This window comes from Brassica napus, chromosome C4 (genome assembly GCF_020379485.1).
Source record: "Brassica napus cultivar Da-Ae chromosome C4, Da-Ae, whole genome shotgun sequence".
Classification (NCBI taxonomy): domain Eukaryota; kingdom Viridiplantae; phylum Streptophyta; class Magnoliopsida; order Brassicales; family Brassicaceae; genus Brassica; species Brassica napus.
The window spans coordinates 44,429,290-44,453,705 of record NC_063447.1 but is presented as its reverse complement, the minus strand read 5'-3'; the positions used below and the strand labels follow the sequence as shown (position 1 = coordinate 44,453,705).

General features: G+C 38.2%; 2 protein-coding genes and 1 long non-coding RNA gene across 12 annotated transcripts; 1 reads left to right on the top strand and 2 right to left on the bottom strand.

The window, feature by feature from the left end:
- Window positions 1-910: 910 nt before the first annotated feature.
- On the top strand, window positions 911-1,990 carry LOC106393831. The gene is made up of 2 exons (XM_013834489.2): window positions 911-1,183; window positions 1,274-1,990. Exons 1-2 carry the CDS (start codon window positions 911-913, stop codon window positions 1,988-1,990), a joined length of 990 nt encoding a protein of 329 aa, XP_013689943.2.
- A 5,712-nt stretch (window positions 1,991-7,702) lies between these two features.
- Window positions 7,703-10,661, bottom strand: LOC106394485. Of its 10 annotated transcripts, none has more exons than XR_002657987.2 (10): window positions 9,817-10,646; window positions 9,627-9,733; window positions 9,508-9,554; window positions 9,247-9,405; window positions 9,035-9,144; window positions 8,889-8,962; window positions 8,648-8,700; window positions 8,400-8,538; window positions 8,106-8,169; window positions 7,703-7,949 (listed from the first exon to the last, which is right to left on the bottom strand). It is a non-coding gene; the product is annotated as an uncharacterized LOC106394485 (long non-coding RNA). The 10 variants fall into 10 exon arrangements; XR_001278872.3 differs by having other exon boundaries at window positions 9,627-9,737; window positions 9,817-10,645; XR_007322533.1 differs by adding an exon at window positions 8,255-8,327 and having other exon boundaries at window positions 9,035-9,405; window positions 9,627-10,661.
- A 7,399-nt stretch (window positions 10,662-18,060) lies between these two features.
- On the bottom strand, window positions 18,061-21,064 carry LOC106394877 (disease resistance protein CHL1-like). Its single transcript, XM_013835428.3, has one exon. The coding sequence runs from the start codon at window positions 20,266-20,268 to the stop codon at window positions 18,844-18,846; it is 1,425 nt and encodes a 474-aa protein (XP_013690882.3). The 5' UTR covers window positions 20,269-21,064; the 3' UTR covers window positions 18,061-18,843.
- Window positions 21,065-24,416: the final 3,352 nt, after the last annotated feature.

The window sequence follows — 24,416 nt, the reverse complement described above, 5'->3', positions numbered from 1 at the left end:
AATAGAAATCTATAGATATTATAAAAGAGAAAAATCTGTAGATCTAAAATCATCTCAAATATTAATCTTGAATCCATGATCTATATGAATCATGATTCTAAGAACCTTTTGAATCATAAACAAAATTATTGAAAGATTGCAAATCCCCTTGGCTAAAAGCCATTAATAAAATCGGCTGCTCCTCTCTCCTTTTGTCATCCATGTTTCCGGATTTGATGAAAAAAAAAACCCTATCACAATCCTCAATCCAAACTGATGTGATGTTTGCCAAATAAAATCGGCTATTACACACATCAAACTTTTTTTCTTGGTTGGTTTCACAACCAGCAAAATCCAATATCAAAAATTAAAAAAAAATAATAATAATAATAATAAATAAATAAAACAATCATGATCACCCTAAAGCCAAAATCGTTTTTGATCCTTTGTGATCAGTCAAAATCAGAATAAATGAAATATTAAAACCCATAAATGAAAATCTTTGACCATTGATGTCTGATTTTGAAAATTGAAATTTTTTTTTGAAAAACTTTTATGATTGTTTAAATGAAAATCTTTGACCATTGATGTCTGATTTTGAAAACTGAAATTTTTTTTTGAAAAACTTTTATGATTGTTTAAATGAAAATCTTTGACTAAAGTAAATATTTATTTCAAATATTATAAACTATAATCAAGTTTTTAAAATTAGTATATCATATAATAAATTTTAAATACTTGTTTTGAAAACATTTGATTATAAAATTATCAATTGATCACATAGTTATTATTAAAACCAACCTTGAAATCGATTTTAATGATTGAATTTTATTAGTGATGATTGAAAAATATAAAAACATTTCAAACATTCAAAATCCCCATTGATCATCTTATTATGAATCCTTATCCCTTTATGGATTATTTGATTCAGATGTCGAAAATCAACAATCTTGAGTATGCTGCCTTCAATCTCTCCGGAGACAATTACCTTCAATGGGCACTTGACACCAAGATCATCTTGAAATCCAAAAACCTTGGTGCTTGTATCACTGATGGCAATGAGTCATCTGAGAAGGATAGATACAGTGCGATCTTAATCATACGCCATCACCTTGCTGAAAGTCTCAAAGACCAATACCTCACTGTTGAGAATCCTCTGGAACTTTGGACAGAACTGAAATCCAGATATGATCACCAGAGGACGGTGCTCTTACCAAAGGCCCTATATGATTGAAGGAACCTAAGGATCCAAGACTTTAAGTCTGTGGATGAGTATAACTCGGCTCTATTCAAGATAGTCTCAAAGTTGAAACTGTGTGGAGAGACTATCACTGATGCTGACATGTTAGAGAAGACATTCTCTACATTCCACACAAGCAATGTTTTGCTTCAGCAACAATACCGAGAAAAGGGTTTCTCCACCTATGCAAATTTGATCTCTTGTTTGTTGCTGGCTGAGCAAAACAATGAGTTACTCATGAAGAATAGTGAGATGAGGCCTCCTGGTGCTAAGGCATTACCTGAGGCACATGCGGCCAGAGAGCCAAAAGATGAGTCTCCAAAGAAAGAGTCAAACCATGGCCGTGTGAGAGGCCGTGGAAGATGGCAGGGTCGTAACCGTGGGTTTCAACCACGTGACCATTGGTTTCAACCACGTGACCATGGGTTTCAACCACGTGAACACCTTGGTCGTAGCCGAGGCCGAGGATATGGCCGAGGTAATGGCCGAGGGTATCAACCTAGCCGTGGGTATAAGTCCGACTTCAAAACCCATGGCTCGACCAAATCTTCTTGCCATCGGTGTGGGATGACCAATCATTGGGCCAACCGATGCAAAACTCCCAGTCATCTTGTTAAACTCTACCAGGAGAGCATAAAGCGAAAGAACCCTGTGGCCCATTGGGTCCATCATGATGATGAGAATGATGTCGACCATGAGGATGTTCAAGCCCATGACAATGATGATCAGACTGAATTTGAGACTTCAGATATCCTTAAAGAGGCCAATTAAGATTTCGACATCATGTTGCTTTTGTCTTTGCATTTCCCTTTGGCTTTATGTTTTTGTTCTACTACTTTGAAATAAAGTTCTATCTATGAAATAAATTTGATTTTATATATCCAGTTAAACTTCCTAAGAACATTTAAACAAAGCTAAATAAAACATTCTTATACTTAAGAAATGTCTAAGATGATGATCCTTGTCTATTTTTCAGAAATGAAAGAAGACAAGAACATGCTAGTGGTGGATAGTGGATCAAGCCACACTATATTAAAAGACAAAAGATATTTTGTTAACCTCACCCTAAGAAGTGCCAATATCAATACTATAGCAGGCGCAACCAGTCTTATTGAAGGCCATGGCCAGGCCCACTTAATGATGCCAAATGGCACGCATTTTGAAATTTCTGATGAATTATATTCTCCTAAATCAAAGAGAAATTTGTTAAGTTTCAAAGACATTCGTATGAATGGTCTACATGTTGAAACTAAGGGCGAGGGAAAGAAAGAATTCATTTTGATTTATGAAAATGCCCAAGGCCATAAGAAAGTCCTAGAGACTATCCCTGCTATATCTATGGGCCTTTATTGTGCCCATATAAACTTGATCGAGGTTAATGTCACAATGACTAAAGAGTTCAGAGAAGCCTTTAACCAATGGCACGACAGGCTCGGCCATCCTGGTTCGGCTATGATGCGCAAAATACTCTTGAACTCAACTGGCCATTCCTTGAAAGATAGGAAAATTCTCCCTAAGAGCTTCCCATGTGTTCCATGCTCACAAGGGAAATTAATAATAAGGCCATCACCTGTAAAGGTGGTTAAGGAAACATTAAACTTTCTGGAAAGGATTCAAGGCGATATATGTGGACCAGTACACCCACCTTGTGGGACATTTCGATATTTTATGGTCCTCATTGATGCATCGACCAGATGGTCGCATGTTTGTTTATTATCCACTAGAAACCTGTCATTTGCTAGATTACTGGCCCAGATCATAAGACTGAGAGCCTACTTTTCAGATTTTCCACTTAAAACTATTCGTCTTGACAATGCTAATGAATTCAATTCCCAAACTTTTAATGATTACTATGGAACACTCCGTGGACAATTGTTTGTATATATGTAATTCCATTTGAATTTCTTGTGACTTTAACCCCGAGAATTGATAACTATCACTATACAAACAATTATTTTAAGAGTACATAGTTGTGTCCATGGGGGTAAGTGTGGAACACTCCGTGGCACATGTACAAACACAGAATGGATTGGCCGAATCCTTCATTAAAAGAGTCCAACTCATAGCTCGACCATTACTCATGAGGTCGAAGCTTCCAGTATCAGTTTGGGGACATGCGGTATTACATGCTGCTGAATTGATACGCATAAGGCCATCTAGTGAACACAAATATTCTCCATCCCAATTACTCTCGGGTCATGAGCCAGACGTGTCCCATATCAAAACATTTGGATGTTCTGTGTATGTTCCTATTGCACTACTACAGAGAACAAAAACGGGACCTCAAAGGAGGATGAGAATATATGTTGGATTTGACTCTCCCACCATTATTAAATATCTTGAGCCAACAACAGGAGATTTGTTTAAGGCCAGATATGCAGATTGTCATTTTGATGAATCTGAGTACCCAACATTAGGGGGATAGAATAACAAGCTGGGCAAAGCAATAAAATGGAATCAAACATCCCTATCATGGCAAGATCCTCGGACTCAATCATGTGATTTAGAGGTCCAGAAAATAATTCATTTGCAAAAGCTAGCTAATCAATTGCCTGATTCCTTTGCTGACCCGAAAAGAGGGACTAAGTCCTATATATCAGCTTGTAATGCACCAATAAGTATTGATGTCCATGATGGACACAATCAAGTGGCTACAGAGTTTAAAGCACGTCTCAAACGTGGTAGACCAATTGGTTCCAAAGATAAAGGACCTCGAAAATTAAAGAAAGGTGCAAAAGAAACCGAGGTCATAGATTGTCCAGACAAGGCTGAAATGGCCATGCCTAAGGTACCAACCAATGAGACTCGGGACGCCGAGCCTCATGGTACTGAAGGTGCTAATGATGAGATCTCAATTAATTATCTTATGTCTGGGACAAGATGGAACCAAAAAGATGTCGACATCGATAATATATTTGCTTATAAAGTAGCCCTTGATATGATGGGCTTAAATGAGGATCATGAACCCACGTCTATTCTAGAGTGCACTCAAAGATCTGATTGGCTCAAATGGAAAGAAGCCATAAACGTGGAGTTAGAATCATTAAAGAAAAGGAATGTCTTTGGATCGATTATCCTGACGCCTTCTAACATTAATCCAGTGGGATATAAGTGGGTATTTGTGAGGAAAAGAAATGAACATGGTGAAATTGTAAGATACAAAGCACGGCTTGTAGCACAAGGATTCTCACAAATACCAGGCATCGATTATGAGGAGACATACTCCCCTGTGGTGGATGCAACTACATTTCGCTTTTTAATAAGTCTGGCCATCAAAGAAAATTTGGATATGCGGTTGATGGATGTTGTAACCGCATACCTTTATGGTCCACTGGATAATGAAATATACATGAGATTACCAGAGGGTATTGAGCTTAAAGCTAACAAAGGTTCTCGAGAAGAACACTGCATAAGGCTGAACAAATCCTTATATGGACTTAAGCAAAGTGGTCGAATGTGGTATAATCGTTTAAGCGAATACCTTGCCAAAGTAGGCTATAAGAACGACCCTATCAGTCCATGTATCTTTATAAAGAAGTTTGCAAACAATGGATTTGTTATCATAGCAGTGTATGTTGATGATTTGAACATCATTGGAACCTCTGGGGAAATCGCCCAAACAGTTGAATATCTCAAGAAAGAGTTTGAAATGAAAGACCTAGGTAAAACCAAAGTCTGTTTGGGGTTGCAACTTGAGTACATGAAAGGAGGAATCCTTGTGCATCAAATGGCATATACTGAAAAAGTACTCAAGAGATTTTATATGGACCAGGCTCACCCATTGACCAGCCCAATGGTCGTGAGGTCCCTTGATTTGGACACGGACCCATTCGGTCCTAAGAAGGACGATGAGGATGTCCTGGGTCCAGAAGTGCCATACCTCAGTGCCATAGGAGCATTAATGTATTTGGCTAGCCACACTAGACCAGATATATGTTTTGCTGTAAACCTCCTATCAAGATTTAGTTCTTGTCCGACCCAAAGGCACTGGAACGGAATTAAACATATCCTACGTTACCTACAAGGAACTAAGGATTTGGGTCTATTTTATACCAATGAAACCAAAGATGGTTTGGTAGGCTTTGCAGATGCAGGCTACTTATCTGATCCACACCATGGTCGGTCTCAAACTGGTTATGTGTTCACTCATGGTGGTACTGCTATATCATGGCGTTCCATGAAACAAACTATAGCAGCCACTTCATCTAATCACTCAGAAGTTCTTGCCATGCATGAGGCAAGTCGTGAGTGTGTATGGTTGAGGTCTATGACCCAACACATCCGATCAGATAGTGGAATGGTCAAGGACAATGGTCCGACCATCATATATGAAGATAATGCTGCTTGCATTGCTCAACTCAAAGACGGGTATATCAAAGGTGACTGAACCAAACATATTCTACCCAAGTTCTTCTTTACTCATGAGTTGCAGAAAGCTGGAGAGGTCAACGTCCTTCAGATCCGGTCTAGTGAGAACTCAGCCGACCTCTTCACCAAGTCATTGCCCACCAGCACATTCAGGAAGCTCACGCAGCAGATTGGCATGCGAAGACTCAAGGACCTTCAGTGATGTCCAAATCAGGGGGAGTAATGTGTGTTGTACTCTTTTTTCTTTTTCTGGTTTCCCTTTTACCACATTGGGTTTTGGGTTTTCCGGGAGAGGTTTTAATGAGACAACATTAGCATGTTACAAGCCCTATATGGTTATGGCATCCAAGGGGAGTGTTATGAATCATGAAGTGGATGGTCCATAACCTAGACCATACAAGTTCAAGACTAGAGTCCATTGGAGGTTTACATCCAGCCACATAGAAGACTCATTCAACCTTAGTCTTTATGAGTTTGACCATGTCATTATGTAGAGTATCTTTGTAATCAATTCTCCCTTTGACTCCACCTTGTATGAACCACTATATATAGTGGTGTAAGCAATAAGAAATATACAACACATTCTCACAAAACTTCTCTCAAATCTTAACATGTATATATTTTTTGTAACACATATTTCATTAATCATAAAAGCTGTTAGTTGGGAGTTATAAGTGCTCCATCAACCACAATTGTTTGAGCTGCATTCAAAGCAGACTTTACCAACATATCAGCCTGGCCATTTCTCTCTCGAGATATCCAGGTGAAAGATAACTGTCACTATCAGCCTGACAATTGTTTGTATATATACTAATGGACAATTGTTTGTATATATGTAATTCCATTTGAATTTCTTGTGACTTTAACCCCGAGAATTACATCTGCTAATCCCAAGTCTTTCATCTCAAATGTCCATTTGAGCATATTCTTTGTTTGATTGATAATGTCTTTATTGCTTCCAATAATGAGCATATCATCTACATATAGACATAGCAAAACATACACATTTTTGGTTGTTTTGTAGTATATGCATTTGTCACATTCATTTATTTTCAAACCATTTGTCATCATTGAATTGTCAAATTTTCCGTGCCATTGTTTAGGAGCTTGTTTAAGCCCATAAAGTGACTTCACAAGTCAGCATACTTTGTCTTCCTGTCCGGGAATGACAAAACCTTCAGGTTATTTCATGTAAATTTCCTCTTCTAAATCACCATTTAGAAAAGCGGTTTTTACATCCATTTGATGGATTTCTAGATCTCTTAAGGCTGCGATTGCTATCATCAGTCTTATTGATGTTATTCTCGTTACTGGAGAATATGTATCAAAATAGTCAAAACCTTCCTTTTGTCGGAATCCTTGAATTACAAGCCTAGATTTGTATTTTCCACCAGGTTTTCGTGTCATTATCCATTTATTTCCTAATGATTTGCAGCCAGGTGGTAAATATGTAATGTACCATGTATAATTTCGCATGATAGAATCAAATTCACTCCTGACAGCTTCGTTCCAAAATGGAGCTTCTGGTGAAGCCATGGCTTCTGCCAAAGTTTTTGGAACATTTTCGACTAAAAATGCCATTAGGAAATCTTCACCAAAAGATTTTTCCTTACGAGCTCTTTTGCTTCTTCGAGGTTCATCTTTTTCTTCATTTTCTGAAATATCATTTATAGAAATCTCGACGTTTGTCTCAGTTTCTTGGTTCTTGTCATTGTCTCTTTCTTCTCGAGTTCGTTTTAAACCTTGTTTTTTCTTATATGGAAAAATACTTTCGAAAAAGATGCATTTCTTGATTCCATGACTGTTTCACTACAAGAAAAAAGGGTTTTCTTAGCGCTATGCTATTGTTAGCGTTATTGAAACCGCTATGTCTGCCCCAGCTATCTTAGGTCCCCCTATATTATAGCAGTTTTTTAAACGCTATTATATCGAAGACATATGATAGCTTTGTTTTTAGCTTGCTATGGTTAGTCAAACCTTATGATAACTTTTGTTTTGAACATTATCGTATTTTCTATCATAGTGATGTATCAGTGCTATATCTATTATCGATTATGGGCTATTAGAACCTGTTCATATAAACATGTTTTGTTGCAATTAGAATTATATAAAAAATAATATTCAATTTATATTTCATTAATAAAACCAAGATGTACTTACATCAATACCACAAACATGTCTACATTATCATCAAATCTTACACAACATAAAAATCAGAACTAAATATAAAAAAGACTAGAAAACATGGGAAGTAGATCAAAACCTTGAGCTCCCATTTCCTTCTTGGCCTTAGCATGTATCTCATCGAAAAAGCGGCGTAGGGATGCACCTTAATAATCTCCCGAGTTGATGTTCCAAGAACCTGTAAAAAACAATCATAAGGGCGAATGATGGTTTCAGAATCTTTGGAGAAGGAACTTCTTAAGCATTAGAATTTCTGTCTCAAGCTCTTTCCAGTGTTTGTAAAGGATCAGATCTAATAAGAAAGTGAAGAAAATTGATAAGAGGAGACACTTACATCTAATATATGGCCAAGGAAAAGAATTCCAGTGGAAAAGTGAATATCTCAGCATCAACATAAGCTTCATATCAACAAAGAAGAGAAACGTATTGAAGTGACTATCTCAGCATCAACATAAGTAGACAATTTGAAGTTACAATAAGTACCCAATATGAAATCGCATAGAGAAACAATTAGAGCACCTAATAGAGACGAACCAAGCATAGATTTGCATCTAGGCTATACGTTTGCGATGTAACCAAACATCAGCAATCAACTTCTTATGAACAAAACAAAACAGAGGTTCCTAACCTCGAGCAGTCTCGCACCAAGAGTTCGACCAGCAGCAAGCATTCTTACTTCCTAACATATGAGAGAACACAGTCAACACTAAGCTCAGAATCTAGCCCTTGGACATGAGGACTTAGTGAATTTGCAGCAAGTTAGAAACCTACAAAAAAAAAACATAACTGATGAACAACAATACATAAATATGTAGACAATAATTAAGGCTTTGTACAAATTTCACAGGTAAATAATTTTTTCCGAACAAATAATACCTAAATCATAGAGTGTGAGTCCTATAACATACTGGTTTGTGTGGTTAAGATCTCTGCTCGTGAGTTAAGGTTAAACTAGAACAAATCTTAAGATATTTTTTTCCTCCTAAATGACTACCAAACCAATGAAACCCAAAAGAAAATGTGTGAGCTTTCTCCACTAATATTGACCACTAACATTAAATAAGAATCTATACAAAGGCCATGCTATTAAAATCAATACTATGAACATTAAGGATACTCTTTAGGAGCCTGAAGCTATTGATTTGCAGCAGCATTTGGAAAGACCCTTGCGGTCATCAAAGACGGATCTTCCTGAGATTCCAAAAACATTCAATACAAAAGAGACAAGAATTCTTAAGACAAGAGCAGGAAGTAAGCAAGTACCTGGTGAAGAAGAGATGAGATGTCTGAATGCACAATGTAGAGTAGATCCAGTTCACAATCATCTCCATGTTTGTCTTCTTCTTCTTGTACTTTATGTTTCACTTCTTTAACTGCAAAAACAATCAAACACTACTAAACCGCAAACAAGAAGGCAAGAAGAAGACTATTGAAGACCAATATATCTAAATAAGAATGAGATGGCCACTACTTACTAGAGAAGAAGAAGATGGTAGTTAGTAACAGAGCACCAACAACAGCATAAAGCTGATTCTTTAAGGCAATTGAACGAACATGTCTTGAGAAATCAACAAAGATTCCTCATAAGAATCAAGATCTTGTGTATATTTATAACTTCTGTCAGACACACGCCTCTAGTTATTAAGACACAAGACAGTGAATCAATGAACAAGATATCGAACTTGTTAAATTTAACAGAAAATGGAAGAGTTTTGTTCAAGACAGTCTCCAAGTACCTGAGTTCCTCGCCTACAGCCACTTTGTCATTCTCATCTTCCTCTTCCTGAAAATCCAGAGAAAGCCTTATAATCCTAGTGACAATGGAATACGATTAGATAATAAGATCGAGATATACCTTGTCGATCCAAATACTTTGCTCTTGTGTCTTCTCTCGTTTTGAATCTGAAACTCCACCTCTGTTTTCTCCGGTTCTTCTTCTTCTTCTTCCCATCTCCATCTCCTCTGTCTCTTGCAAACACATACCACAAATCCGCCATCAAGCTCACTTCTATGTATGAAGAACACGAGAGTGGAGACAAACGTACCTTAGATTGCCAGCTCGAGAGGCAGGATGTCTCTTCCCTTGTCTCTGAACCAACTCCATCTTCTGCCTTCTCTTATCGCTCGACTCAAATTCTTCTCTCGAGACGAATGCTGAAAAAGGTACAAGCAGCGGCGGAGCTCAAACACGGCGTATCTGAAGCTGAGGCGAAAATGGAGAAGACAAAGCAAGACCCCACCCAACCCAAGCTCTGGTTATCGGAGACGAAGCAAGACACGACCCGAGCTTTCTCTCCTCTCTATCTCCGTTCCGTCTCATCTCTCTTCTCTTCCGTCTCTCGTGTCTCAGGCCCTAGGAAAGAAAGGGAATGAGAAACCCTAGATTTATTGAAAACACAGAGAACACAATACTCCAAAACGATTTTCAAAATAAGAGGAGAAGTGAGAATTGTTGAAGAAGATTAGAAGAGAGGTGAGATTTGGAGAAAGTGAGAGGGAGATATACATCGGAGAAGATGAGCAGTTAGATTTTTCGAGAGGAGAGGGTTTTTTTTTGGTGACTCTATTTTTTGTGGAAACTAAATTTTACATTTTAAGTAGAGAATGTGTTATAGTAAAGACGGAAAATTTTGGTATTTTGCGGTTTTGTCTCAATTTCACCTACGTAGAGGCGGTATGCGTGATTTTTTATTCCCACTTACTAATTTTTCACGATAGCCTTAATTAACTGCTATTAATGTATACTAAATTCGAAAAATTTATCTTTAATAGCAGTTTAGAAAACAAATCTATTACAATGTGCTATCAATACGCATTTTCCTTGTAGTGTTTTTTCATGAATGTCTGATATTTCAGATTTATATACCAGAAATCGATATGCATTACTATTATGTGCATATCCGATGAAAATGAAATCCACAGTTTTAGATCCAATAGTGACCCTTTTTGGTGGCGGTACCGCAAATTTTGCCAAGCACCCCCACACTTTAAGGTATTTATACGAGGGTAAATTACCTTTCCATAATTCATATGGAGTTTTGCCAGTTACTTTGTGTGGAATTTTGTTGAGGATATAATTACTGGTAAGCAACGCTTCCTCCCACATGTTCTGGGGTAACCCAGATTCCTGCAACATTGCATTCATCTTTTAGAGTTTGATTTTTGCGTTCAGCAACTCTATTAGATTCTGGTGAATAAGGAGCTGTAGTTTGATGGATTATTCCATGTTCTTTGCAGAATGCATTAAATGGACCATCATACTCGCCTCCTCTGTCGCTTCCAACTACTTTAATAGTTGTTTTAAGCTGATTTTCGACCTCGAGTTTAAATTCTTTGAATTTTGCTAAGGTTTCATCTTTGCTATGTAATAAATATACATAACAATATTTTGTGCAATCATTTATGAAGGTCACAAAGTACTTTTTTCCACCTCTAGTTTGTATGTATTTTAAATCACATAAATCAGTGTGAATTAAATCTAGAGATTTGTTTGTTCTTTCAACACGAGGTGATGGCGTTTTTGTGAGCTTAGTCTGTACGCATACTTCACATTTTTGCTTACTTTTTTTGCACTTAGGAATTAGATTTAAATTCATTAATCTTTGTATAGATTTGTAGTTTACATGGCCTAATCTTTCATGCCATGCATTAAAAGACTCAACCAAATAAGCAACTGGCTTCTTATTCATTTAAACATTTGGAGCTACAACTTTCGGAGGGACTGTCATTACATTCATCTTGACAAGTCCATCCTTAACATACCCCTTTCCCAAATACATCTCATTCTTCTTAATCACGAGCTTGTCCGCCTCAAAACTTGTGGCGAATCCATTCTTACTGAGCAAGGTTCCGAAGACCAAGTTCTTCCTCATGTTAGGCACATGCTTCACATTCGTCAAAGTTACTTCACGTCCAGATGTCATCTTCAAAACCATATTGCCGCGGCCTTCAATCTTGGAGACTGTTGTGTTTCCCATGAACAGCTTCTCATGAGTCTTGCTTTTCTGATCAGTGCTGAACATTGCCCTATCATTGCAAATGTGGGTGGTTGCTCCTGTGTCATACCACCATTCCTTGGGGTTGCTGCCTTCAACCATGTTGACCTCAGTCACCATTGCAACGAGATCCTCCTCAGTGAAATTCGCTTGATGCTTCTCATCTCTGATCTTGCTGCGACACTCAGCTGTCTTGTGTCCCACTTTGTAGCAGTAGTGACATTTCCCCTTGAACTTCTCCACATTCACATTGATTTCAATGCCTTTGTTCTTGCAATTTTTTCCAGAAGCCTTCAGGGCTGCAGTAGTTTTGGAAGGCTTGGCAGGAGAATGGGCGTGTACCTTTCCTTTGCCTTTGTGCTCAGCCATGTTGACACTATGCTCCTTAGCAGTGACCTTGTCAGCAGTTCGGTTTCTGGACCATCTGAAGCCTCATGATAAGCTCATCGAGCCCCATCTTCTTCTTCTTGTTCTTCAAGTAGTTCTTGAAATCCGCATAGCTTGGAGGAAGCTTTTCAATGAAGCTGAGAGTTGTGAATGTCTCGCAGATGGACATTCATTCAGCAGCGATTTCATGGCAAATGAGCTAAAATGCTTCCACCTAATCCATGATGGGTTTTGAATCCACCATTTTGAAGTCATGGAACTTTGAGACCACATACTTCTGGAATCCAGCGTCCTCACCACTGTACTTCTTGTCCAAGGATCTCCACAACTCTTTCGCAGTGGGAATCTCACAGTAGACTCGGTACAATGGGTCAATGAGGCGACCTAAGATGTATCCTTTGCAGACAAAGTCGGAGTTCACCCAAATTGTCAACACTTGCGAGAGTGTGCACATCATCAATCCCGTAAGGGACAATGGGCTTGTCCTCCAGGATGAATTTGTCCAGCTTCAGTGTTGTGAGGAAGAATAACATCTTCTTCTGCCATGTTTTGAAGCCTTTGCCATCAAACTTGTCTGGCATCAATCCTTGAGTGAACACACTAGGTACAGACGGAGGAGTTTGAACTGCCACCGGACCACTTGTGGTTCCTGAAACTGAACCCGTCTGTTAAAGACCAGCACCGAATAGGCTACAACGCGTGGTTTCATCAGAAGCATTACCCACTGGAAGGGTAGTTGCTGTTGTTGCTGCAGCGGTTGACGCTGTGTTGGTTCCAGCGGTTGTCACACCAGTTGCATCAGTTGCTGCAACGTTGACTGGAGTCTGAGTGACATTGGTGGTGTCAATGGGGGTCTTGTTATCGTTCGTCATTATTTTTCCTGTAGAGAAAAAACATGAAGGCGAATCAGTACTCCATTCAACATGTAACATATTATTTTAAAGAAAAATAATAGTTTAAAATCGATGGTCATTTTTGGTGTTTTAACCAAATCATATTGATATTAGTCTGGAAAAACGTTTTGCAAACTCGCTTAGAAAAGCATTCGCAGAAACCGTTTTGTGTAGACTTTGAATGTTTCATAAAATCGCTTAAGGAAGCGGTTATGGAAACGATTTGTATACTTTTGTTTTAAGAATGATATATCAAAAATGTTTCGCGATAATGCTACAAAGCAATCCGCAAATCGTTATGAAATAAATAAGAAACATTTCGCGGAAGTGCTAGAAAGCAAATCGCAAACACCGTTATGAGATAATAACAAACGTTTCGCGGAAGTGCTAGAAAGTAAATCGCAAGCCCCGTAATGAGATAAGAACAAACGTTTAGCGGAAGTGCTAGAAAGCAAATGGCAAACACGGTTCCAAAACCCGTTTTTATTAATTGTTTTTCAACCCAATTAGAGCTTTAAACATAAAGCGATTTTGAGTTAAGATTGTAGAAGCCGGTAAACCGGACTGATATAAACATTATAATAAAAGCGATGTTAAGGAAATAGATGAATGTAAAAAACGAATACAAGAACGATAAGAAATCGTATTCGCAAACAGACATGGAGTCGAGATATGATATATTTCCTTAACTCAAAATATTCGCTCCATTAATGAGACATGACTGTACGAATATAGAGCTCCAGGATACAACCATGGCAGATGAATCACGCTTCACTCGTGATCGCCCTATCGAACTATAAACTCAACGAACCACGCTCGGATTTATGACTTACGCTAAGGGATTTTTGCTGGTTTCGTTGTGTAAAAACTTAAAATGAAATGAAGGAGGAGACGAGTTTATAAAGAGGAGAAGCGAGCCACTTTCCGTAACTGATTCAGCACATGCGCAAGATCTTTCTCGTTTAAACTTATCGTCAAGAAGAAAGAAAACGTGTTGTTTTTAAACAAACTACGTGTTGCTTAAAATAAAATGCATGCTGTTTTTTCGGAAATTCAATGGCAAAATGTTGAGCTTAACTTGGTCCAAAAAAAAATTTATTGGCCGGAGGCCCACCACCAAAACCCAAGTCAAGCCGGCCGGGCGACGGCTCACGCGTTGAGAGCTCTTTCTTTCTCCAAGCCATTTAATCAAGTTAGTGTGTATTAACTTATATATACTACTCTCTTATGCTCATTCTCCCCGATGTGGGACTCTTGACATTGTCAACTTGACAATTTCATTAATATTCTGGGCTTTATAATTAACCAGCCCACAACATTTCTTTTCACATTTCATTAAAAAGCCATTGGCGTTTTTATTTGATCCAACAATAACAAGTACATATCTATATGCGAAGTCAGGAGCAGTGTCAAGGAGACTTTTATGAATGTTCATGTTGCTTACGGTGGCTAAGCTCTGATTCCCCCACCACGGCTTTGTATTTTCTTTTCTCATTACCGTGGCTAGACTCATATGTTAGTGCAAGATGACACAACAATAGGTAATGCAGAAGATAAATCAAGAGACAAATACACAAATAAACACCAATGCTTTTATTAGAATCTCCTTTAAACAATCTTTACAAGACTTGCTTATTCAGCTTTTACACGTTTATTGTTAACACCCTAACACACGCTACTGAAAGATTCCTAAGCTACCCGCTTATGTCTCTTCTCCGTCAAGTACTTCAGCCACTGCTTCAGCACGACCCAAGAACACCTCCAAGAGCTTCTCTCTCTCTCTATAAGATCAGCCTCCGTGTCTCTGTCTCTATACAGACGACCCTAGAGCTATCTTATAGTTATTCTCCATGTTCCCGAAACCCTAGTATCCATGGCAACATGTATGGACATCTTCCATAACAATAAGTGCAACTTTCCTTTTCTTGGAATGCACTTATTCCTCTTTCTTTAAGTCATAAACTTGCTCCTCAAGTTTATTCCTCTTTCCATATCTCCAAGATACTCCCTTGCTCTCCAAGTCTACACGACTCCAGCTCAGCATCTTGACTCCACATGGTCTTCACCACTTAACCCGACGTCTGCTTCAGCAACTACGTCAGCGACTACTTCAGGGCAGACATCTTACATCTTCAATCTCCCCCTTTTAGCTTTGTGTGCCGATCAAGCACAACACTCTTCTGGTTCAGCAACCACGTTCCTCACCTGGAAACTTTCATACCAAATGTGCCTTTCTCCCCCACGAGATGTGCACCACACCATGCTCCCCCTGCTTGATTGCATACTAAGCTAAAACAGATGCTTAGATGTCAAGCTTTACAGACCTACCGTCTGTTTCTTCATGTATAATCATGACACAGCCCCTGCTGCAGCGGAATAACAAGTACTGCATCACGATCTGACGCACCTGTCGAGCTACCTCTCGACCCACTTCTGTTGAGGACCTGGCTACCTTCATGTGTCGTCTCCTTGACCATGAGCCCTTCCCCATCCGCACCGAGTGCCCTCTGCACTCGTTGCTATTGTCTTGGAGTGATTTCACACCCCTGAAGATCATCTCGCACAACTTCCTGACGCACTTCGATCTCCTTCCCCTTTGTGTCACAGACAACTCTGTGTCCTGACTCCACGCTTGATGCTTCTTGATCTTCCTGAAGATCACTCCTAACAGAGCTGCATCCATCTTCTGATGTCTCATCCTTGATCTCATCAAGTAAGCCACTCTTGGCTAAGGACGCCTCTTCAACCCTCCTGGGCTTAGTGAACGTCTTGTTCACCTTGTTGGCCATGTTTCTGCTCTTTTCACGAGCAAGACACTCCACCTTCCTGTGTCCAACCTTCCCACAGAACCAACAGCATATCCGATGTTGCTTTTTTCTTGGCCTGACACAGTTGTTGATGCACCGATCAGTCTCCTTCCTTGTACCAGTTGCACAACCATGCTTCAGAACCTCCTGTCTAACCTTCATGTTGTTGCACTGATGTACTCCTTTCGGCTTGTTACTCACAGCTACGCGCTGTAGAACTTCCTGCCTTACTCCCTGTCGTACGTCCCGACGTACTTCCTGACAAGCTCCTTTGGCTCCAATTTTTGATGTGCTCTCATGCACGAAATGTGATAGTCCCTTCTGTTGTACTTCCTTAGTACCCTCAACTCCTCGATATCCCAGTCCCCAATTCGCCTTGGCTGGTTGACCCATCGAGAGTATCTTATCCAACTCCTTGGATCCACTGTTGAGCATCCTGATCTGTTTGTGATTGTCAGCCAAATCACATTCCAGCATCCTTGCTCTCTCTTGTTCACCAATAGCAACTTTCCTCAGCTTGCTATTTTCCTGCTCAAGAGACTCATTCTTCTCATTCACAGCCGCAAGTTCTTCACGAAGTTCTTCAAGCAACTCGTTCTGCTTCTGAGCCATATCCTCCAATCTCAGATTCTGATCCTTGACCCTCAACCACTTGTTAAGCAGCACATGATACTCCTCATCATCTTTTGCTGAGATCTGAATCAGAGGACTTAATAGATCCCTCCTTGCGTGCACCAAATGCAACAAGGTTCTTTATCACCTTTCCATCTTCTTCAGACTCTGAATCATCAGACGACTGCAATGGAACTTCTTTCTCCTTCTTTGAGTTTGGACATTCACGCCGTATGTGTTCAACAACTCTGCACTCAGAACACTTAAGTTCTCTCTGTTGTGCTACAAGACAGTCAGCCCTTATATGACCAACACCTTCACACTCATAGCATCTAAGACGTTCTCTTCTTCTGCTATTGCCACGATCACCTCCCTGGCGACCATACTGATTCCACCCACCAGAGGAATTCATCATCTTACTCAGATTCCTAGCCAACATCCCCATGGCATCTTCAACATTCGGAGATCTATCTCCATCTTTGTCATCAGCAAGAGCTATACTCCTTGATGCACCACCTGGCGTAGAGACTGAACTACTGTCTTTCTCCATCTCTTGTGCCTTTAGCATACCCACAAGTTTGTCAAACTTCAGCTCATCCGTGTTTGTAGTCATCTGCAAGACCACCTTGTGAGCTTCAAATTTTGTTGGAAGACAACGTAGTAACTTCTTTACCAGCTTCTTCTCCTTGTACTTCTTCCCAAGTACAAATGCTTCATGCGCCATACCACTGAGTTTGGCACTAAAGCTCGCCACATAATCATTATCAGACCACCTGAGATTCTCAAACTGCGACCCAAGATGATCTAGACGTGTCCTCTTGACACTCTCATCTCCTTCAAACGAATTCAGCAGAATCTCCCACGCCTCTTTAGCCGAAGTACTCCCCTGAATCAGCTGAAACTGCTCTGCTTCAACAGCTCCAAAAATCACCGATAACGCCTTTGCATTAAATTTTGATGCATTGCGTTCTGCCTCTGACCAATCCTCTTTTGGCTTAGGCTTCTTCTCACCTCCTGTGACTATGGTAGGCTCCTCCCAACCAATCTCCACAGCTGTCCACGCATCTTCATTGATTCCTCAAATCATCTGCTTCGATCATGCGAGCCTTCCAATGACCATACTGGTCCGCATTCAACACGATCGCCTTCTGCACAGAGATAATCGTGTCCATCTTCACCTTCAGGATCACACCAGTAACTTAGGTGACCCGCTCTGATACCACTTGTTAGTGCAAGATGACACAACAATAGGTAATGCAGAAGATAAATCAAGAGACAAATACACAAGCAAACACCAATGCTTTTATTAGAATCTCCTTTAAAGAATCTTTACAAGACTTGCTTATTCAGCTTTTACACGTCTAGTGTTAACACCCTAACACACGCTACTGAAAGATTCCTAAGCTACCCGCTTATGTCTCTTCTCCGTCAAGTACTTCAGCCACTGCTTTAGCACGACCCAAGAACACCTCCAAGAGCTTCTCTCTCTCTCTCTCTATAAGATCAGCCTCTGTGTCTCTGTCTCTATACAGACGACCCCATAGCTATCTTATAGTTATTCTCCATGTTCCAGAAACCCTAGTCTCCATGGCAACATGTATGGACATCTTCCATAACAATAAGTGCAACTTTCATTTTCTTGGAATGCACTTATTCCTCTTTCTTTAAGTCATAAACTTGCTCCTCAAGTTTATTCCTCTTTCCATATCTCCAAGATACTCCCTTGCTCTCCAAGTCTACACGACTCCAGCTCAGCATCTTGACTCCACATGGTCTTCACCACTTAACCCGACGTCTGCTTCAGCAACTACGTCAGCGACTACTTCAGGGCAGACGTCTTACATCTTCATCATATTCAACTCCTTTCAAGTCATTCTGTTTGCTGAAAATAATAATCATGGAGTTTTCGGATACTAATGGTTTGCAAGTTTCAAACTCATTACCGTCAAAGAAATTACAAAAAGAAAGATGAAAGGAAAAAGATACAGGTGACTCCTCCCCCACTTTCCGTAATATCTTGATGCTTCCTCAAGATTCTGACTTCATATCTTCTGTTGTGAACAAAAGCTAATCAACTTCAAAGAAAGTAAAAGAAAGATCAAAACGAATTGAGGCAAATATCCGTTTAGGATTTCTTATTATTATGTGAATGAATAATCTTACAAACCCTTAGACCCGTATTTATAGCAGCCTCAAAACCCGATTTTGTTTTCCCTAAATACATACTTATCTAGAAAAAGTAAATTTTCTAAATCGGAAAGGCACACCGTGCGGCACCCGCACCCCCTAAAATGCTGGGATTTTACTGGTGCACAAAGATATGCAATATCTTCATTGCCTCTAAGCACTTGCAACTTCCTTTTCCTCTTGATCTTTTATCATTGTGGTGATTCCATAAGTTTCCACACTTCCAATATATTTCCACCTTGCTTTGCCTTGAGTTTGAGCAGTGCAGCTTCCCACTCCTGTCGACCTTTACCATTCAAAAAGGACCCTAACAGCCTAAGTGCTAAAGGAAGAAACCCTGCGAGATGGACAGCATGAACTGCAAGCAGTTCGAAATCGGTAGGGGGATTTGGCTGCTTGAACGCAAAATGTGAGAAGAGTTGAAGAGATTCATCATATCTTAGAGTTCTAACTTCATACACATCCGTCACTCCGGCGTCAACAAGCAAATTCTTTTTCTGGCTAATGAGAGCGACTTTGCTTCCTGGAGCAAACCATTTAGCATATTCAATGATCCACACGGCTTGCTCGATGTTGTTCACACCATCAGCTACAAGGAGAACTTTCTCGTGTTTACGCCTTGCTTTTGTCATAATGTCGTGATCTAAACTTGTCATTACCGTTGGATCTTCAGACTTTAGAATCTTGTCTTTCATGTTTTCAACATTTTCAAGGAAAACACATGTCTGAAAATTTACGGAGATCTTTGCATAAATGTACCGTGCAAGTGTTGTCTTCCCAACACCTGCGCTACACCAGATGCCAATGGTTTGAACCTCGTTGTTGTTAACATCTGAAGAAACCCCCAACAACTCGTAAACAGCTTCCATGTGACGATCCATTGCAACAAGGGCATTCAAATCGTTTGATGTGGAAGAGAGAACTTGGAGACAAATGTCACGAGCAACTTCCCTGAGCCAATCTGGTAGGAACATAGACTTGATATTCCGAGAAAATGGATACTCGGTGGCGATGTTGGACAGTTTGGTAAGTGCGGCTCTCCAGCTCGGCGCATTCTCTGGATATAGTTGGGAGTTTTCTTCTTCCACATCAACAAAAGGGTAAGGCGTGAGGCAGATGGGTATGACCTTGAGTGAACCTTTCTCTTGAAACTCGAGTATTACTATGAGCTCTTCAAGGAACCCAACGGAACAAGGTTCCCTCTTAGATAGCATCACAACCGCTTTCGACTCTTCCAAAGCCTTGAGTGTCCGTTGATCAACTGATCTTACTCTCGTCTCCCCCCAGCTGATGGATTCAAAAGTTTGGATTCCACTTCCTAACAAATGATCTTGCAAAACTCGATGATCGCTAGTCTCGCAGCAGAAGCTTAGGAAGACATCCACATCCCTTCCAGCCAACAAAGAAGAATACATTGGTTTGGTTCGGACAATGTCTTCTTGTCTAAAGGTAAGAGAAGATGGATCAGAAATATAACTCCTCACTTTCGGTGTGAATTCTAAAGGAGACACAGACCACCAATGACTATTGAATCGTAACCCACTAGCATGCTGCTTTAAGTTTCTCTCATAGACTTTTCTGCTTGCAATCTTTTCTCGTTGTCGGCAGAAACTCATTTCTTTTGGGGATCCTTTCTTTTGTCTTTGATTCTTTTTCCAAGACAATCATTATCTGATCCGCGCATTCGTTTTGGTTTTGATTTTTACTCTTTTATAAATTGTTTAATGATACTTCCAAACATATACTACATTATTTGAATATTTTTAAAATTTTACCCATCACAATCAAACTTACCCAGATCTAGAAAGATCAGATTTTTTTTTCATCTTTAAAACACTTAAATTGAAACAACTAAAGATTACAAAAACTGGATGTCAACAATCTTCACCCAAAACAAGAAATCTTACACAAACTAAAAGCTTGCAACACAGGAGACTAATAACCAACACATGAAATTCTCCAACAACAAAACAAGGAAATCGATAACAAAACACCATAAACAATGATAGACATGCAATATCTTCATCAACCAAATTAGGAAGGACCCGACTCAAAACACACACAAAAATTTATAATACATGCATATAACCTAATTTCAAAATCCAAAAACGATACCCGAAAAAGAGCATTACGTATCCTAACGGATACCCGAATACCCATACCTAACTAATTATGTAAAAATTAAAAAAACTCTTGTTAACCGTTTTGAATTTTTGTCACAAATGGATAAATTTCATTTAAACATGTCGAATTATTATGGTTAACATTTAATATAAATGTTATGAATTATTATGACAAAGACAAATAATAAATAGTTAAGAAGATTGAAAAAAAGGAATGCAAAAGATGCAATAAAATATTTAAATGTAAGTAAGTTCTGTTTTGTACTTTGCAATAAATAATGTCAAGTTATTTGGAAAATATAACAAATATGAAGGGGTTAGAATTAGTTAAAATGAATAAAAAATTGTTAAAAACACTTAAAAATAGGTAAATATTGTTTTGTACTTCAATTTTAATAGAATATAAGTGTAAATAAAAAATATCAACAAAGAAATAAAGAAAATGATATTAGTGTTACTAAAGCCAAGTTTTTTACGTGAAAGTTTTAAAATGGAGCCCATATATTTTATTTTAACAGTAGAATTTGTCGAATTCTTCTTCTATATAAAAAGTTTATCTCATTCATTTACAAAGTACGAAAGAAATGATCATCCTTCTTTTATCTTTCTTTCTTTATTTGGTATATCTATTACACATTTTTTTCCTTATTTATGTAGTACAATAATTGAGTCATAATCTCAGATACTCTTAATGAGACAAAAAAATATTCTGGCATACTCTTACAAATTTTGGCGTACTCTTTTCTATTCTGATACTCTCTAGGAGTGTGGTTAATGTCGAAAGTGCCCCTGACCGATTTAAACTTAAATTAATGAAATAATTAATTAATCGAATTCAATTCTTCTTCTTAATCGAGCCTCCACTGCCCTCGATCCTCTCTCATCCTCGTCGTGGTGTTCTTCCGAGTTTCTCGCTATCATCGAATTGCTAACTCGGTTTCGTCGCTTGGATGCTGAATCATGAGCTATTGATTTCGTTTTGCAGGGTATGTCTCAAATCGTTTTAGAATTGTCATCCACCATAGACGATTTGGATCAGAAATAAAACTCCTCACTTTCGGTGTGAATTCTAAAGGAGACACAGGCCACCAATGACTATTGAATCGTAACCCACTAGCATGCTGCTTTAAATTTCTCTCATAGACTTTTCTGCTTGCAATCTTTTATCTTTGTCGGTAGAAACTCATTTCTTTTGGGGATCCTTTCTTTTGTCTTTGATTCTTTTTCCAAGACAATCATTATCTGATCCGCGCATTCACTTTGGTTTTGATTTTTACTCTTTTATAAATTGTTTAATGATACTTCTAAACATATACTATATTATTTGAATATTTTTAAAATTTTACCCATCACAATCAAACTTAGCCAGATCGAAAGATCAGATTTTTTTTTCGTCTTTAAAACACTTAAATTGAAACAACTAAAGATTACAAAAACTGGATGTCAACAATCTACACCCAAAACAAGAAATCTTACACAAACTAAAAGCTTGCAACACAGGAGACTAATAACCAACACATGAAATTCTCCAACAACAAAACAAGAAAATCGATAACAAAACACCATAAACAATGATAGAGATGCAATATCTTCATCAACCAAATTAGGAAGGACCCGACTCAAAACACACACAAAAATTTATAATACATGCATATAACCTAATTTCAAAATCCAAAAACGATACCCGAAAAAGAGCATTACGTATCCTAACGGATACCCAAATACCCATACCTAACTAATTATGTAAAAAATAAAAAAAACTCTTGTTAACCGTTTTGAATTTTTGTCACAAATGGATAAATTTCATTTAAAAATGTCGAATTATTATGGTTAACATTTAATATAAATGTTATGAATTATTATGACAAAGACAAATAATAAATAGTTAAGAAGAGTGAAAAAAAGGAATGCAAAAGATGCAATAAAATATTTAAATGTAAGTAAGTTCTGTTTTGTACTTTGCAATAAATAATGTCAAGTTATTTGGAAAATATAACAAATATGAAGGGGTTAGAATTAGTTAAAAATGAATAAAAAATTGTTAAAAACACTTAAAAATAGGTAAATATTGTTTTGTACTTCAATTTTAATAGAATATAAGTGTAAATAAAAAATATCAACAAAGAAAGAAAGAAAATGATATTAGTGTTACTAAAGCCAAGTTTTTTACGTGAAAGTTTTAAAATGGAGCCCATATATTTTATTTTAACAGTAGAATTTGTCGAATTCTTCTTCCATATAAAACGTTTATCTCATTCATTTACAAAGTACGAAAGAAATTATCATCTTTCTTTTATCTTTCTTTCTTTACTTGGTATATCTATTACTCATTCTTTTCCTTATTTATGTAGTACAATAATTGAGTCATAATCTCAGATGCTCTTAATGAGACAAAAAATATTCTGGAATGCTCTTACGAATTCTGGCGTACTCTTTTATATTCTGATACTCTCTAGGAGTGTGGTTAATGTCGAAAGTGCCCCTGACCGATTTAAACTTAAATTAATGAAATAATTAATTAATCGAATTCAATTGTTCTTCTCTCTCTCGAGCCTCCACTGCCCTCGATCCTCTCTCGTCCTCGTCGTGGTGTTCTTCAGAGTTCCTCGCTATCATCGAATTGCTAACTCGGTTTCGTCGTTTGGATGCTGAATCATTGAGCTATTGATTCCGTTTTGCAGGGTATGTCTCAAATCGTTTTAGAATCGTCATCCACCATAGACGATTACTTTATTCATAGGGGTTCCGATTTGGATAGAAGATTCATATTTGTGTATAAACTAGTCGAGGATCGGAAAGTTTGGATGGTCTGTTTATTAGGAAATTCGATAATCAACAACTGTATAATTGCATGTCGGGAATCAAAGCTGATTACAATTTGGAATTGAAGACTCGATTCGTAGTAATGGAAAATTTCTTATTCATTTGGTTATAAGGATCGGAAAGTGTGTATGGTCTGTCTATTACTCAATTGGATAATCAACAAATGTATGATTGAATGTCAGGATTGAAAGGACGATTGAATCAAAGAAAGCTTATTACTATTTGGTTTTTAGAGAAACATCTAGAATTCTGAAACTTGGGGAAACTTGGTTAGATTATACGGGCTGATTACTGACAAAATTCTGTAACATGGTATAACGAAGTATAACTTTAATGGTATAACTGTATAACCATGTATAACTTTAATGGTTTAATTTTTTTTTATATTGCAGACAATGTATCTTTTTTCGACGAACATACACTTTGATTATGATGGACATTATTCGAAGGCTGGAGATGATTATGAATGGATTCCAACTGATGCTCGTTTGTATGCTATATCCTTTAAGACATCATCATTGGAGGAGATCACTTATTCATTGTTGAAGGAGAGGATATGCAGGAAGATGGGAATAGATCCGTTAACGAAGAAGCTCAATTTGGGTTACATTCCCTTGGTAGTAGAACCTAAGAGACAATCATATATTTTGGATGATGAAGATGTGTTTGTTTATCTAACATCAGTGGATAGAGAGCAAAGAAGAAGTATTTTGCACGTGGAAGACATCCAAGAATTGCAAATAGTTCAAATAACCGAGCAACTATCAAGAGTTGGAGAAAGCTCTTGTAGTTGGAATTATAGCGAGCGTGAGAGTGGA

Bases quoted from the DNA above. Each gene is read 5' to 3' on its own strand.
- LOC106393831 (XM_013834489.2), top strand. From the start codon at position 911: ATGTCGAAAATCAACAATCTTGAGTATGCTGCCTTCAATCTCTCCGGA. The intron at 1,184-1,273 runs GTGCTCTTACCA...GCTCTATTCAAG, and splicing joins GATATGATCACCAGAGGACG to ATAGTCTCAAAGTTGAAACT.
- LOC106394877 (XM_013835428.3), bottom strand. From the start codon at position 20,268: ATGAGTTTCTGCCGACAACGAGAAAAGATTGCAAGCAGAAAAGTCTAT.